General features: G+C 35.1%; 1 protein-coding gene across 2 annotated transcripts in view; it reads left to right on the forward strand.

Annotated features, from left to right (window-relative positions):
• Window positions 1–18597, forward strand: part of LOC118203338 (alanine aminotransferase 2-like) — a 149620-nt gene that overhangs the window by 18869 nt on the left and 112154 nt on the right. For both annotated transcript variants that reach the window (XM_085811172.1, XM_085811173.1), the window contains exons 2-3: window positions 38–194; window positions 2538–2627. In XM_085811172.1, coding sequence (XP_085667298.1) covers window positions 72–194; window positions 2538–2627 — 213 coding nt within the window. In that variant the 5' untranslated portion in view covers window positions 38–71. The remainder of the gene's footprint in view (window positions 1–37; window positions 195–2537; window positions 2628–18597) is intronic.

An 18597-nucleotide genomic window follows, 5' to 3' on the forward strand; every position in this document is an offset into this window, starting at 1 on the left:
AAGAACAATAATTTTGAATTATTTTTTCTCGTTTCAGATATTTTCCTCTTTCATCAGTGGAATTGTATCCGATGGATTCTGCAGGAAAATATTTTACAGTAGATACCATCAATAAAAATTTAAGACATGTAGTCTTTGTCTATCCAAGTCCTGTTGTGTGTCGAGGAAATGAAATCGAAGAGGAAATTAAGAAGGTATGATTTGCAAACGGGATACAATTCAATATAACATAACATACACAAAAATAAAATCTGAAAGCTTTCAGATTTTACATTACGCCCAAAAAGACGGCGTTTTTTTTTTTTTTTTTTTTTGTTTTTGTTTTTTTTGTCATGTTATTTGCACATAAACCATAAAATTCAATTCAACAGCAATATCGCAAAATAATTTTAAAACAAACGTATCTTAAGAATTTCCGATACACACAATCTCTCGCACTGGAGATGAATTTTTTTTTTTTCGTACAGTGTTGCCATTGCTCGCTTTGAAATCGTAGAGTTTCTTAATCAAAAATTCGTTGAAGTGTTACAAAATATGAAATCTATGATAAAACAAATTCCAAATTAGGGCTTCCAGATGCCATATTTGGTGAACGATTACGTTATTCAAAATTGAATGGCTCTAGGTACCATTGTTTTATCACAGTGCGAGAAACACACATACATTTATGCAGATTCTTCATTATTTAACTTCTTTAAATATAGCACAGGGCGATAATATTTGGTGGCAACAATTTGAAAAGTGAAGCGGACAATTAAAGTTTTTCTTTCAAAATTCCAAAACGAAATTAATGTTCCTTCTGGGCTAACGCCCTTTGCTCTAATAAAACTAGTGGGCGAACAGTTTTAGTCGTTATATTTTAATCACGTTAATATGCGATTAAAATTAAAGCTATAAAAAAGTGATAAATAAAATCAATGTAAGTCTCAATTTTAAAGTGGTATGAATATGGTTTCAGAAGCCTTTACACAATGGATATGAATTTTAAGCAAAACTGAAGCGTCTAAATTTTCAGAGTAGAAATTGAAACAAAAGCATTCCTAAGCAAAATTAGATGCTATACAATTTTCAGCGATATTTTCTATACCAATAACGAATAACAAATATAAAAATATAAGCACGCACCTTACACACACATATATATAGATAGCAAATACAAACAAATGTAGAAGCGCCGAACAGTCGGGTCATATTTTTAGGCAATCGACGATGTTATAGTAGATACATATACAGCGTCTCACCAAAGTGATCGGCCACTACAATTTTTAGTCCAAAGGGGCAATTTTCCTAGAAGGACTATTAATTTTGTTTTGGCATTTTGCGTCGATTCACGATAAGCCTTGTTTTAATTCATTTTTCCCTCATGAGTTCTGAATTGGAGTTTCAGTAAAAGGAAATTAATTTTTATATTTTTATTGTCTTGTATATTGTTTCCCTTTTGCATTTTTATTTTTCGAGTTTGTACTACTATGAATTCTTATTTTAATTTTGGTTTGTTTAGATAGTATATTAAACCTATTATACACGTTTGCAATTACTAATATTTTTTGGGAATTGCCTTGCTTTGAACTCCAATTTACTTTAGATGCTTTAAGTTTATATATATATATACTTTCGGAGCAGCCCATTGCAACTAAAACGGGTGTTTCTCAACTATATGTTATAGTTATGCAACGTTGTACAGAAAAAAAAAAAAAAAAAATTTTATCTCCAGCCCGTGATATTCTGTATCGGAAATTCTAAAGATACGCTCAATTTAAAACACATTTTGCGATATTGCTCTTGAACTGAATTTTATGGTTTACGTGCGAAGAACGTAATATTTGATAAATAAAGGTAACAGACAAAATGTTAAAAAAACGCCCCTTTGGACGTAATTTAAAATCTGAAACCTTTCAGATTTTATTTATTTATTTATATATCATATCATTGTTTTTGTGTGATACTTGAGCTCTTTTATATGTTTGGATTGCTCCTTCCCATAAAACCATATGTAACAACATAATCCAACACTTTTCTAAATGCGTAAGAGATAATCTTCAGCTTAATTTTTGCCAAATTTTTACCATATTTCTAAATACACACATATCTTAAAATCTGAGGGCATACCCTTAACGTATTTTGATCAATGAATCTTAATTTGTAAGCACTAATTAGGTTAGAATTATCAACGCGAAGTTAGTAGGCCATAAAACAATGTATCTGAAATGATAATTATAGAAGCTTTCGATCGTGCGGGAAAATATTATCAATGGTAGAACTACAAATAGCACTAACTTCAATATCGGTTTGACTCGAGAAAACAGGCGACATGCTCACGAACATTATGCAGCATTAACAGGAGTTTCAACTTAAACATATGCAGGAACTAATAGATGAGACAACGCGTATATCAGTAAAAGCAATGGAAATATAGAAGTTGGCTGCATTAATCTTTTTTGAAATGTCCTCAAATGATAATCAATGATTTCAGCTGACCTAATTATTTGCTTACTATATTCTGTAGACTAAGAAATTTTAATTTTCTTGAATTTTAGGGGAAAAAATTTCCTTTTGACGAACTCTACCATGTACACTCTGGGGATCCTCAAGGAATGGGACAAAAACCCGTAACTTTTTTTCAGCAGGTAAATATTGCATTGTTACAAAAATTTTAAAATGAATATGAGCATATCTACGTAATATGCACACTCTCCATTTGGGAAAAAAATCTTCCGTTGTAGTAGACCGTTTGTCGAAATTTAACTTGCGTTTTCCATGCCTTGAAAGCTCTACTTAGGATATATATTAGATTTATATATGGCATTGTTCTAACATATAGGTATTTCGACACAAATCGGACATTTTCTGAAATAACACTAATTTGTTTTCCGTATTTCGATTCTACGACTCAAAGTTTTGTAAAAATAGCGCGAGTAGTTTTTAAAAAATTAGCTCTCAAAATTTTAGCTCCTCCATGTTAATTGAATTTGGTATATATATAGTAATCCCTTTCTTAATTAAACTTATTTGATTTTTCCTTCACATTTCGAAATTAAGGATTATTACAAATAAAATGCACCAATTTTTTTATGATTTGTTTTTAAATTTGTATTTTTAAATAATTTTTATAAATTTTTCAAAAAAAAAAATTGAATTATAAGATATAAAATTTTTACGATCATCTTAAAGCAGATGTATTTCTAAGCATACCTGCCAAACATTACAGTTTTTTTATTCAAAATTTCCTAAGATATACGTGAATTTCCATATTGGCGCATTTTGAAATTTGGCATATTTGTTATAAGCGATAATAACGCCACATTTGGTTTACGCACTTTATTACAATTATTTGAAGGTATGAACCATGACATTTTTTCCTCTCGTGTACAATAAAAAAAACGAAAGGAAAATAGGTTGCTATAAATTAAGAAATTCGCCAAGTGAATTATTCTTGATGCAAACTGAAAAAATTACGCCAAGATAAATTTTTTAATTTCTCCATAAATTTCTCCCCAAAAATTACAAAAATTGAATATTTAGGCATAATTTGAGTCGTAGAATCGAAATATGGAAAAAAAATGGTATGTTATTTTAGAAAAAGTCCGATTTGTGTCAAAGTATGTTAGAACAATGCTATATATATATCTAATATAATCTATCTCTTTCGAGGCATTAAAAATGCAAGTTGAATTTCCTCAATTTACACAGTAGACTGGCAGATATAGAACTCTTCCTTTTTTTTTCCCCCGCAGTGTACGTTTATTTTTAGCTATTGCAAATTGAATGACATTTTAAATGTGTGTGTGATTATGGCGTATCCTCGAGGACTATCTGCCTAAGGGGAGGGATGCCTTCGTGGAGGACTTTCTAAGGGAAACTGGCTCGTATACACGTTACACATGGGGAAAACCACGAAAACGCCCATGCAGCCGGCCCATTCGCGAGATTCGAACCTCGAACCGAATTACAAGTGTTCAGCGACTTTACCGCTCGGCCGCTGGTGGGCCCCATTTTGAACGAATTGAATGAATTTGCTTGGACGCACTCTTTTCTAGATCAGTGGTCCTCAAGCATTTGGCTAACGCGTACCTTCTAAACAAAAACTGAAAATCTTTAGTACCACCACGACATTTTACAATCATTATTTTTCAGTGTCTCAATAGAAATATTAAAAAAAAAAAAAAAAAAAAAATATTTTGCCATTTGAGCAACCTATTTTGGCTATTTGTATTAAATGTGCATATATAAACATATTATATTAAATACTGGTTGCCATTTTAATTATCAAAATTTAAGTTATATTTTAATTCTAAAATTTAGTGTGAATTTTGGGCCCGTTCAAGAGAGACCGATTTCTTTATATCTGATCTTATTTCACTTAGTTTTAGCCGTAAATTAGAATCCATTTTTAATTTTGTTCTGTATTTATTTTTCAAATATAACGTGGAAGAAAATCTTTGTTCACACAAACAGGTTTTGCAAAATGGCTATAAACAATTAATAGTTTTATTTTAAATGTCTTTAAATAATTTTTTTTCGGTCCAGCCAAAAGTTAACAATTGTAATATTTTTGAAATCTTCAGTTAGAGTTCGATCATACGCAATTTCTATCTTTTTTTTTTTTTTTGTTTGTTTGTTTTCTTCACGAGATGAAATTTTAGTTAGGTACATTTGAACAAAATGGATTTCTAATCAAATTTTCTTTTTCATAATCCTCAGGAAAATACTTGTTGAAATTATTTATGTAGGAAAGCAATGATTGTTGTCGCGAGCAACTCAACGATTGTATAAATGTAATTTCTTTAAAGGTTAAATTTTACGGTTTGGCAACATTGTATCGTTTTTATGTTTCACAATAAAAAAAGAAAAATGCGCCATGATTTTGCATATAGGCGGATTGCCTGTTTTATAGTGAATTAATTGGGTGGATTGCCAGTATTACTTAATTATAAATATCTCATTACATTTCTTTTAATGGAGTACCGACTGAATGAACAAAATTCAGATAGGTTTGGTTTGGTTTATTAGATTACGGCAAAGCGCTCGAGGGCTATCTGCCTTAAAGGAGGGATGCCTTCGTGGAGGACTTTTTAAGGGAAACTGGCTCGTATACACGTTACACATGGGGAAAACCACGAAAACACCCATGCAGCCAGCTCGTTCGCGGGATTCGAACCTCAGACCGAACTACCAGGGGCCGAGCGGTAAAATCGCTGAACACTGGTAATTCGGTCCGAGGTTTGAATCCCGCGAACGGGCTGGCTGCATGGGTGTTTTCGTGGTTTTCCCCATGTGTAACGTGTATACGAGATGGTTTCCCTTAGAAAGTCCTCCACAAAAGCATCCCTCCCTTTAGGCAGATAGCCCTCGCGTGCTTTGCCATAATTAAATACACCAACACCGAACTACCAGTGTTCAGCGACGTTACCGCTCGGCCGCTGGTGGGCCCAAAATTCAGATAGAGTCTCGTAACATGGTGACCGTATGACGTGATATTAAAGGTACGTTATTTTGAATTACCTATTATTCTGAAAATGGAATTACTTGTTAAAAAACGCTCTCCTATAAGAGCTAACTTCAAAAAATGTTTTAATGTTTTGAATGATTTATTAAAGGCAGATAATGTTAAAGAAGAGAGCATTAGATCTAACTTTGCTAATTTACTTAGAATTTATTGTCAGCTAACTGAAATAGATCAGGAAATAAGCTCTTTATTATTAGAAGATAAAGACGATAAAAGTATCAGAACGAGTACGCGATAATAGAAGAATATAATGAAAATTTCGTAAAAAGCGGAAGTTAAACGTAGAAATGTATTTAAGTAGAATTTCTAAAACTGAAAGTTCTGTTGATTCTTCGCCCGTTCAAAAACGAAAGTTAAAGATACCGGAGATTAAACTTTTGAAATTTGACGGGGAAATCAAAGATTGGCTTGCCTTTTGGAGCCAATTCAAAAGAATACATGACGATGAAAATATTGCGAAAGAATATAAATTTCAATATTTAATTCGATGTATGACTGAAGGCTCTAGAGCTCGCGATATTGTCGATAGTTACCCACCGACATGTGAAAATTATGATAAAGCTATTGCATGTTTAAAATCAAGATCCGGAAGGGAGGAATTACTAATTGAACTTTATATACGTGAAATTTTAAATCTTGTTGTAAGAAATGTTACCGAAGAAAAAAGAAAGTTAGACATGTCGAAATTATATGAGTGAGTGAGTGGCGTTTTCGGCGCAAAACCAAAGATGATTATGACGCGCCAAACACAAGGTGTCGAAATTATATGATAAATTAGAATCGTATCTAAGAGCGTTGGAGTCCATAGGCTTAACATCCGATACATATTCAGTTATACTTTCCCCTCGGTTCTACTTTGGTAGACGGTTGCACGGATTTTAGCGATTTTTTGACGATTTTTCTTTTGGCGAGTAATACGACTTATGGTAAACCCATTGCTGGATACTTTATTTAACCGATAACTTTCTTGTCATTTAATTAAAAAAATATTGCGTTTACTTATGCATAAATTCCGTGTTTTAAATATTATTTATGGCTTCTAAATATTAAAAAACAATTTAATTTTGCATTTTTACTTGAAATAAAATTTTTATTGTTCATGATATTTTATGAAATTTTATGTTGTGGATAATGTAATCAATGACGTCACCTTACTTTAAAAGTAATCAGTCTTAATATCTACAAATTTAATCTAATGGTTTAAACATTATTTATGACTGTTAAATATTAAAATACATTTTAATTTTGCATATTTTAGAAATTGCTTTATTATGAATGATTATTTAAATAATTTTAATTCTATACGTGATGTAATCAGCTCCCTGATTGTTTACTGAATAGTTGTGCATTACCGCGCCATTTTAAAATTTTATTATTCATCTCTTCGAATTCCTCAGATTTCAAAGCGAATGGATATCTTCGTTTCGAAGATGAATGTTGTTATTGGTAATTACCAAGAATTATTGGTCTAGGAATAAAAAAATTGCCCTTTGAAACCTTTTTTTTTGCCCAACCGGGCTTTCCTAATCAAAAATTTATTTATAAATTGTTATAAGGACCAGAGGAAATTTATTTTAAATTTTTGGAGGAAACCTTGCTAATTGCTTCTTCAATGAAGTGCGAGAGATGTGGATCACAGATGAAAATCTTTCTTTTTTTTTTTTTTTTTGCACTTCTTTATATATATAAGCGGCTAAAGAGTGTGTCACCAACAGTTTATTGTTGCCAATCGAAAAAATGAGCTCGCAAATTAACGTTTTCGCAGTTTTTAATTACTATCTCGGCCGATTAAAGTCGCACGAAGATGAGAACCGTATCGATGGATTCGGAGAAATTTTGGAATCCGAGGATACGCGTCTCGAATTTCAGCTCCGCGCCGTTCTGTAGATATTCGAGAAAAAAGAATTTCCAAATCCCTCTAATAAGGAAAATTCAAGAAAGAAAGTGGAAAATGTAAAGAAAACGTAGAGGAAAATTTGTTTTTAATTAATATCTCGGCTAATTAAAGTCCCAAGAAGACGCGAATGGTCAAAATGGCGTGCCACGGACCTGCGGAATCCAACGGTGTGCTTCACTAAGCCCGGGAACCAGCCGTTTCGGAGGAGATGATGTTACTTCTCCCCATATTAATATGCAGCTTAAGTGTCTGTTTGTCGCCGATAGTTTAGTGGTTGCTTGCGTAACTGTACTAACCAATGGGGTGAAGTTGCCACGGCACAGGGTTGCCGTTTCAATTGTGACGTAGACAATTTCCTATAAAACTTACCTTTGCTATGACCATCCATAAGTCTCAGGGCCAAACGCTTAAGCTTGTTGGCATTTTTTTTACCTGAGTCTGTATTTGGACATGGCCAACTTTATGTTGCCTGTTCAAGAGTTCGTGAAAGAACGGATGTAAAATTAAAAATAATGAATGGTCCTCTCCAAGGCGAGCTTAAAAATGATAGAAAGATCTACACAAGAAATGTTGTGTACAAAGAGATATTTGACATGTGAAATAACATTTCATTATTTAAATTACCTTTATTTATTGAGCTAGCGGTGGCTCTTAAGAAATGTACCGCCAGTGGTTTCTTTCATTGCACTCTATTTTAAGCAATTAAGCAAGCAGAAGGGGGAAACCCTGAAGCGGCAGTAAGCAAAGGGACGTCCTCGCCGTCTGCCCTGGGTAATTCAGTTCGAATTAGCAGACACCTTTGCACAAATCATTTAAATTATAATTTATAATATCTAGAATAGCGGTCATTTCGTATGACTGCCGAGCTTTCTAGTATCAAAATACGACAGGTGAAATACTTAAAAAAATGTAAGTACGTATTTTTATTTTACTTTATAATTGTACACTGACTACCAATAAGTATTTGGACACCTATGCAAATGACGATATATGCGGTCCTAAGGTACATCACGGACTCCGCCGGTATATATCGTGTAGGAAACAGCATCGGCTTTAGTCGTATGCAAGATGCCTCGCAGTTCGGAGCTCTCTGATTTCGAGAAAGGTATAATTATCGGGTATCACAAATGTGGCCGATCCTTAAGGGACATATCTAGCGATCTGAAGTACCCAAAATCGACAGTGAGCGGTGATTGTCGAAATGTGCTCCGAGTCGGCAGACCAACGAAACTGGTAGATAGAGACCGACGAGTGCTGTCCAGAGAAATTCGGAAGAACCGCACCCAACCGATGGCCCTCATCCGCGAGGAGTTTCAACAGGCATCCGGGAGTATTGTTTCAATGAATAACATCCGTGAGGAAGCACATCTGCTTGGTTTTCATGGTCATGCTGCTGCCCATAAGCCTTTGATCACAAAGTCCGACCGCGCTGCTCGGTTAATGTGGTGCAAGGCACATCGAAATTGGGCCGTAGATCAGTGGAAACGGGTTCTTTGGAGTGACGAATCAAAGTTTACCCTTTACCGTTCGGATGGCAGGGTCTGGGTCTGGCGTCTACCTGGAGAACGTCTCCTGCAAGAATGCATTGTGCCAACAGTCAAGTTCGGCGGAGGTGGAATTATGGTCTGGGGGTGTTTCTAATGCTATGGGCTGGGACCCTTGGTCTTCATTCATATTCAAGCTCAACTCCGATGCCTACTGCACTGTTTTGGATGACAATGTGCTTCCTACGTTGTGGCAATTTTACGGGTTGGACCCCTGTTACTTTCAGGACGACAATGCCAGTTGTCATGTTTCGACGTTAACCAAGGCTTGGTATGGTGCCAATGGAATTCATCGAATGGACTGGCCTGCCCAGAGTCCAGACCTGAACCCTATTGAGAACCTCTGGGACGAGTTGCATCTCCGAATTCAGGGGTGCACTACTCGTGCAAAATCTGTGAAGGAACTTCTATGTCTTCTTCAAGTCGAGTGGAAGAAAATACCTCTAGCTGTCATACAAAGACTTGTGGAAAGTATGCCCCGGAGGGTCCACGCTGTAATTACCTCTCGTGGAGGCTCTACCAACTATTGATTTTGAATAAAGTTAGTTTTTCTTTTCTATCACAAGTGTCTAAATACTTATTGGTAGTTAGTGTATACTTAAATTTTATTAAAAAATTAATACACTGTTTTCAAAAATTCCTGAGATATTTATTGCCACATATGTTTTAACGTTAATTATATTCTATATAACGTATTTTAAAGTATTTGAATTTAGTAATATTTTAATTCTTTTAAATGTTGATATAATATTTTTAATTCGATATTTAATTTAAGTAATATTTTAATCTAATTAAACGTTGGCACAATATTTTTAAAGGGTGTTTTTATTGTCTTCTTTGCTATATGAAAGTAATACTAACCTTACTTTAGTGTTTTATACTCATAGTAAATGTATTAATTTACACTGGCCTGCCATCTTAAAAAACGACATGTTCAACAAAAATTATTCCATTACTTTTAACGATATATCTTGTTAAAGTTTCGAATACTTTACTATGCGTAAAAGCAGCGTTTTTCAAGATGGCTGACGATTGTAAAAACCGTGCCAACAATTGCGCCAATGTAAAGCGCCAAAAATCCGTGCAACCGTCTACCAAAGTAGCACCATGTAGAACCATGTATTCCGGAAGATATTTTTAGAGTTTGGTTAAGAAACCCTATAGTTAACACCAAATTCGATTCTTCTGAAAAAAAATGCTTATGGGGAGAAATTAAAAAAAACGTATTATTGTTCCTGAAAGCTGAAGTTGAAAGGGAAGAACGTATTCGTTTAGCAAAGGGATTTGTTAGTAAAGAACACAAATTTCAGAAGGAAAAAATACAGCGTTCTGTTCCTGGTAATCCACCGACGGCAGCAGATTTGTTTGCGGGAACAACAGAGCATAAAAGAAAAAAATGTTTGTATATTTTGTGACAAATTGCACAAAGGTAAAGATTGCTTTTCTGCACGTAAACTCAAGTTTCAATAAAAACAAGAAATTTTAAAAAACAAAAAGGGCCTGTTTTGTCTGTTTAAAAATTGGACATCGTTCTAAATTTTGCAAGTACAACATCAAATGTGTTTTTTGCAGTAAAAAACATTCAATTTTGATGTGCCCAGAACTCCCTGGAAATAAGATGAAAGGTGACTTACAGGAACTTGAGAATACGTTGTCGTCTGATATTAGTTCGTCTAACTTATGCACTTCTGATGAAATATTGCGTCAAACGTTACAAGTGAAACTGAAGACTAAAGGGAAAGAGCTACAAATACGTGTACTCATTGACACTGGCTCACAACATTCTTACATTCTTAAAGAAACAGCTAAGAAACTAGGTTTGAAGCCTACAGAATATAGAATCTTAATTCACTCCCTATTTGGGGGAATTAGAACTGAGAAAAGGGAGCATTATGTTTATGACGTTAACCTGATATCTTTGAAAGACTTCTCCTGTAACATAAAGGTTCTGGATCAGCAGATCATTTGTGGCAACATTCTTCGGTTGAGAAGAGACTTTTATAAGGAAAAGTTAAGAGAAAATAAAATTTAACCTTTAAAGAAATTACATTTATACAATCGTTGAGTTGCTCGCGATATCTCCTCCCACCTTTTGATTTATGGTGGGCGGAACATAAATCAAAATACAATATACTTAATAATGAGGCTAAACAGTACTTAGTATAATCATAAAGAGAAAAAAAAAACTAATTAAAACGCGAAGGTTTTACAATAGTCCTACCACATCTAGTTTTAAGTATCTTATCAGGCGGTTTAAAGTTAATTTCTTTACTAGCAGGAATCTTAAATTGGTTTTGTTTAAGTAAAAACAAGTTCTCGTCGTCCATCACTTCCAAAGGATACAATCGTTGCACAGGATAGATCAATTCACCTGCAGCTGTTTTCACCTTTGCCACTCTAACATAATTATCTTGACTCTGGAATAATTCAATGACTCGACCGAATGGCCAGTCCAATCCTTTTTTGTTGTCACTTCTCACAACTACCACATCTCCTAAATATATTTGTCTTCGAGTAGCTTTATTATCTCTGGGATGAATTAGGAGACTCAAATATTCGTCCCTAAATCTTTTTCTGAGATATTGTCATAATTTCTGTTGATATCTATATCTCTTAGTGATATTGACTTCATCTATGTAGTCCAAGTCCAGAACTCCCACCGTTCTTATATCCTGAATGAACACTGAGAGCGTTAAAGGCATTAAATCTTCAGGATCTTCAGACAAATATTTTAACTTGCGTTGATTACAGCTTCCGTATCGCAGACCGTTAAATTATTTACCTGAAGATTTAATGCCTTTAACACCCTCAGTGTTCATTCAGGATATAAGAACGGTGGGAGTTCCGGACTTGGACCATATAGATGAAGTCAATATCACTAAGAGATATAGATATCAACAGAAATTATGACAAGATCTCAGAAAAAGATTTAGGAATGAATATTTGAGTCTCCTAATTCAGTCAATTCAGATAATAAAGCTACTCGAAGACAATTATATTTAGGAGATGTGGTAGTTGTGGGAAGTGACAACAAAAAAGGATTGGACTGGTCATTGGGTCGAGTCATTGAATTATTCCAGAGTCAAGATAATTATGTTAGAGTGGCAAAGGTGAAAACAGCTTCAGGTGAATTGATCCGTCCTGTGCAACGATTGTATCCTTTGGAAATGATGGACGACGAGAACTTGTTTTTACCTAAACAAAAACAAATTTAAGATTCCTGCTAGTAAAGGAATTAACTTTAAACCTTCTGATAAGATAATTAAAACTAGATGTGGTAGGACTATTGTAAAACCTTCGCGTTTTCATTAGTTTTTTACTTCCTTGTACGAAGTAAAAAGGAAGTATTGTAATCGCGAAAAGTTTCAGTTAGCATATTTCAACGAAAATATCCATTTTGACAGCAATCGAATGCAATTTAACGATGTCTTTGCGTGATATCTGTACTTAAAGACAGAATAAAATACTCTTTTCCTCCAAAACAATTATAAAACTGCTTTAAAATGAATTCTGAAGAGAACTTTTCGTGGCGTCTGTACGGACGTATGTACGTACGTGCGTACGTTCGTACCTCGCATAACTCAAAAACGAGTAGCCTCAGAACGTTGAAATTTTGTATATAGGACTGCTATAACATGTAGATGTGCACCTCGTATTTTGGTTGCAATCGCGCACCAAACGTATATAAATATATTTCTATATATATCCACTCTGTTACCCGGCTCAGTGATCTCAGTTTCTTTACTCTTATATGTCGGTAAATTGTACATTTTTTGCTTTAAAAATGATTGAATTATGTTGTTTTTATCTTCCGGTTAAGGATTTTATGCCTTTAGTAAATATGTGTTCAATATTTTTAGAATTATCAGCAATTTTAAAGTTGTTTAATTGCCGCTAAGCCTTTTTTTTTTATGGCGGCCATTGATGTTTACATTTGAAACAGGAGACTAGCGGATTTGTTGCCAATCTAGAGAAACTTAGCTTCGCAACAACAAAGATAACGCCTTCATTTATTATTTAAATCATGCATAATTCCAAGAAAGAATTCTGGAATTTTTTCGTGGAAATAAGCGTTTAAGATTTACTTCGTAATTTTTAATATAGATATTTTGAGTTTTTATGTATTTTTGCCTTCTCGCGAAGTGAGAACTGAATTAATTAAATGAGAAATACTCAATCGTCTGTGAAAAACTGTTTCTTTTTGTTTTGTTTCCTTAATTTCTTTTATACATCATTCTAGCTTTATTATAGTATTTGAATAGAACACGTGGCAACGATTAGATAATTCTATTCTTTAAATGATATAAATTTTGTGCATTATGAGTTATAATATTATCAGGTTCAATGTTCCGTCTTACTTTCTTCGGAAACATGCAACGACCTGACTCGGAACAGAGAGCTTACTAAAGCTATGTTCAATAACTGTGGGAAGTAGACAGGATACACAAGTAGGGTATACAAAACCCTTTATTTTTCTCTATTTACAATAATTTCCGTACTTCGGAATACAAAGACCCACTACTCGTGGTCTAAACGTAAGAATATAAAAATATAACTAAACGCTAAGTTTGAAATAATAAACGTGGAAGATTGGCCTTATATTAACAGGAAGCCGTATGTAGTACAGAGAACTGTGAACACTACAATACGTTTAAAATTATCAAGAGGATTAAACCTCTGGCCTGGAAGGCAACCAGCAACTGAGTAAAACTTCTAAGGTAAGCGGCCTGCTTCGACTAACTGCTTCCTCTCTCTCGCTTGGCAAAAAGCCACAACTTAAGTACTTGGCGTTCGCCAGACAAATTTTGCATAAATACGTTAACGCTTATAATTCTGGCCGGAAGTAGAAAATAAGAAGTGATAGTAAAGATTTAAAATAAAATAAACGTTAGTAAAACCTAAGATCCTTACATACTTCCCGCCAGAGTTAATTAGTTTGAAACTGAGGTCTAAAACGACCTTGTTGAAAACTTTTAGCTCTAGAATCTAACGCGAGGCCAATCTTTTACAAACATTTCTGACTAGAAACTAGAAATTTAAAAAAAAGAAATTTGTTTTTACAATAGCAGCTCCCAGGACACGCAATTTTTTCATCTGTACTGCATCTAAACAGGAGCTTTTATTCAAATCTGGTTCCTTCCAGAGATCTGGAAGGAAAACTAGTTTAATGAAATGTTACACAATGAAATGGCGAGTAACATGCATATTTATATTTCTCTTAACATTCTTATTTCATTCATGACTATTTTAATTATCTCTCCCCGTGCTCTCTGACATGTGTTGTGAAAGAACACCAAACACGAATGTGTTTATGTATACGTGTTCAACACTTCCTCCTACAATCAAAACACTAACGTGTTAAAAATTCAACATACCAAGACCTCGTAACACACCCTAACTTCAACTCTAAACCCTGAGGTACTATTCTGAAAGTGGCTAACTCTGAAGTGTAGCGTCAGAGAGCCTAACTACATTCATTAAACCTTTAACACATATTCACCATGATTTAGTCTTTTTACAGTCACACGAATAAAAAAAAATTTAATATTACTTTCACTTTTACCATATCACGGTATTTCTTAACATTTAAAATAACAGTTCACATTGTATATAAGAACATATTAACATGCCATTAATTTTACGCATTTGAAAACATACATTAGTAGTACATTGTTAACTTCTATTCTTTTCAAAGCAAGTGCCAATTCTTCCACATTGAAATACTACATTTCAAAAAGTCTTTCAGACTAAAACTTCTTTCTTGCCACAATGTTTTAAATAAAATTTATACAATAACTTTTACAATATTTAAGTATTTACACATCGCTATTATACATCAACTTTAGTTTTACGCGCGAGTAATTGAGAAACATAATACCAAAATCGGTAACAACTCCTTTCTCGCCCTTTTGGCGACAAAGGTAGACTTTGCATGAGGTAAAACTTCTTGAAATCTGCCACTTGCAGTAAGAATGAAAGATTAACTTAAGTTTGCAAAGTAACATAAAATTTTACTTATCTTTGTGATATTCGGACATTCTTTTCTGAGCCCAGTCCTGGAAGGTAGCGTAGATTCTTGTTTGATTTATCCTCCTTCTTGTACGGGCTCGTCCTTCAGAGCCTTCCTCTAGAAGCTTTCTTTTTTCTCCAGTTCGGTCACCCTTGAATACCTTCTTTTTCGCCTCTGCCTGTGGTCATGGTCGTTTGATGGCAGCTGGTCTTGGCGGAACCGGGAAACCTCTTTCGCGTTCCTGCTTGGACCTCGTTGCTGGCCGTTCAAATTTTCCTTGTAACTTTTCCTCCGCCGCTGGTGGCCCTTCCGCAGTTCGGCGACATTTGCTGCGAAGAGTCCTGTCGGATGAGTAGATCTTCCGTTTGGGAGCCGGGTTATAGTTGCCGTTATTTCTCCTGGCTCTCTATGCATTCGTCGTACTTCTCCCTTCTTCATTCTGGGGGTGGTCGTGCGCTCTCTTTTCTGGTCGGTTAAACGGCTTCTTTTTCTTGTTACCTTCAATTTTCCAACGGGGAAACATTCTTTTCAACTGCTCCTGCCTCCTAATGGCTTGCCCTTGTGATTGCCGTTGTTCCACCTCTGGAGCTTGTGCCTGCAGTGCCTGCCGTGCCGGATCCTGTAAAAGATCTTTAAATATTTGCATTTTATTACGGTCATAGTATGGTTTTATCTGGTCAATGTTTGCGGAGCATGTTTCACCATTCCTGGCTTTTAACACCACTACAGCCTGAGTTATTTTTTCTATGACATATGGTCCTTCAAATCGTGGAAAAAATTTGGCGGTTTTATCTTCTGGTGCTGAAGAAAGTGAATGCTTAATTTTTAATACTTCATCCCCTACTTTATAAGTTACTCCTTGTCGTTTCAAGTCATAATACAGCTTTTGTTTTTTCTGTGCTACTTCAGTACTTCTTTTTGCTTCTTTAATTAGTTTTTCTATATCACCCATTTTAAATTCAGGGGCTCTTTGTTGCACATAAAATAATTTATCTAACGGCGTTATAATCTTTCTGCCTAAAAATAACTTAGCAGGAGTTTTGCCCGTTGTATCATGTTTTGCGGTCCTAAGGGCGAAAGCAAATTCATTGACATAGTTATCCCAGCTTTTATGAAAATTTTTAACATAACTACGGATAATTTTCACTATATTTCTATTGACCCGTTCCGCTATATTTGATTGCGGCCGATACGGGACCGTTTTTAAATGACGTATGCCCAGTTTTTGGCACATGTCTTCAAATACATTACTTACAAATTGAGGACCATTATCCGATATAACTTTTAGGGGCGCCCCGTATTTTAAAATATATTTATTTAAAATAGAATCAGTAACTAATTTCGCGGAGGCTCGTTTTAAGGGAACAATTTCGGTCCACTTACTAAAATGATCAACCATAACAAGGAGATACCGATTTTTATTTAACTGACTTTTTGGGAAAGGGCCCAATAAATGGATGCCAATTATTTCATTTTGATATTCGGATTTAATACTATTTAGAAACCCGGCCGGGCGGAAATTAATATAATTAACTGCTTCACATGTTGGGCAGGACTGGACATACGCCCTTGTTAACTTTTGCAGTTCAGGAAAATAGACTGCCTCGCGTACGCGTTGGATAGTTTTTCGAATACCAGCATGAGAAGCTAAAGGGCTGTCATGGAGCTCCTGCAGGATATTTAATCTAAGACTAGCTGGGATAACAGGTCGAAATTCGTTGTTGGAATTCGTAGCTTTTGTATAAAATAATAGACCATCTATTAGTTCGTAATGGGCCGCCCTATTTTTATCGCCACAATATCTTGGTGGCTAAAATTTTCAGGATCCTTTAAATACTCATAAATGCTTCCAAACTCAGGATCCTTACCCAGTTCGGTTATTACAGTTTCTCGGGAATTTATTGTACATGCTGTGAGCATTGCCACCTTTACATTATTACCTTCTTCATCTATTTTAATTCTGGATAGGGCATCTGCTACGATATTTTGCTTTCCGGGGGTATGCTTGATTACCAGATTATATTCTTGTAGCTTGAGTGCCCATCTTATTAACCTTGGGGATAAGCTTTTCCATGAGTACAATCTAGTTATCGCCGCATGATCGGAGTACACTGTTATTGGCGCCTTTGCAAAATAGACTCGGAACTTTTGCACTGCTAACAGAACTGCAAGTGCCTCTCTCTCGGTCGCGGAATAATTTCTTTGTGTTTGATTTAAAGTTCGACTAAAAAATGCCACAGCCGGCTGATTTTTCGAAAGTACCGCTCCTACCGCATAATCCGAAGCATCCGCTGAAATTTCTAAATTCTCATCCTTTTCAGGAAATTTCAAAACCGGGGCTTGCGTTAATGCTTGCTTTAATGTTTCGAAAGCATTATTGGCTTCGGCCGTCCACGAGAATCTTGCCTTTTTCCTTTTTAATTTTAACAATGGTTCAGCAATAGCTGCAAAATCTTTTATAAAGGACCTATAATATGAACAAAGTCCTAGAAAAGAAGAGAGCTTCTTCGCCGTGTTTGGAGTAGGATACTTTTGTACAGTGATTATTTTTGATTCGTCTGTCTCGATTCCTTTCTGAGATATTTTGTAACCTAAATATTTTAATTCAGGGGCTGCAAATTTGCACTTTTCGACATTAACTTTTAGACCGGCCTCATTTAATAAAGAAAACACCTGTCTTAAATCCTGTACATGTTGGTCGATATTATCACTAGTAATAATGATATCGTCTAAATAGATAAATGTGGACTTTCCAAGAACAGGCCTTAACACAATGTCCATACATCGCTGAAATGTTGCCGGTGCCCCTGAAAGGCCAAACGGCATACGCAGAAATGCATAAGTGCCAGACTTGGTTATAAGAGCAGTCTTAGGCACGTCCTCAGGCCTAACCCCTATTTGAAAATAACCAGTCGTTAAGTCTAAAGTCGTCATATATTTGGTGGATGTTATGTTCCTTAGAATTTCTTCAATAATAGGTAACGGATATACCGGATATTTAGTTATGGAGTTTAATTTACGATAGTCAATTGCGAATCTCCACCTTTTTGGATGTGTCAAAGGATAGTCATTATTTTTCTTACATAAAACCACCGGGCTAGCATAACTACTTGAGATGGGCGTTATGATATTTTTACGTAGCATATCGGTGATATGCCATTCTATAATTTTTTCCTTATTCTTATCATACCGGTATGCTTTGTGGCGAACTTGCATTGAATCTCCGGTGTCAATACTATGGTTAGTAACCTGAGTAAGTCCTGGAATATCACTAAATAACGAAGCAAATTCACTTACCACTTGTCGGATTCTTCGTTGCTCGTCATTAGGCAGGTGGTCAAGGTTTAACATCGGCGGTTCAGCCTTTTCTTCACGAACTGGTTTCATTGTCAGCTTAAGGGACGCTTCATTAAAATCCAGCGTTGCTTGTGCCTCTGAAAGAAAATCTATTCCTAAAATAATATGTGCTTGCAGATTCTTTACTATGAAAAACAGAACCTTTACTTGTTCGTCCTTGATACGGACATACAGCGGTAGTTTACCTATACACTTACATCTTTCTCCTTGCGCCGCTAACACTGTCGTATTATCCGAATTATATATGCGGTATTTCCGAAAATACTTCCTAAAAAAATCTTCT

This window comes from Stegodyphus dumicola, chromosome 2 (assembly GCF_044657685.1).
Source record: "Stegodyphus dumicola isolate Sdum_Otavi_A_Nest chromosome 2, ASM4465768v1".
Taxonomy (NCBI): Eukaryota; Metazoa; Arthropoda; class Arachnida; order Araneae; family Eresidae; genus Stegodyphus; species Stegodyphus dumicola.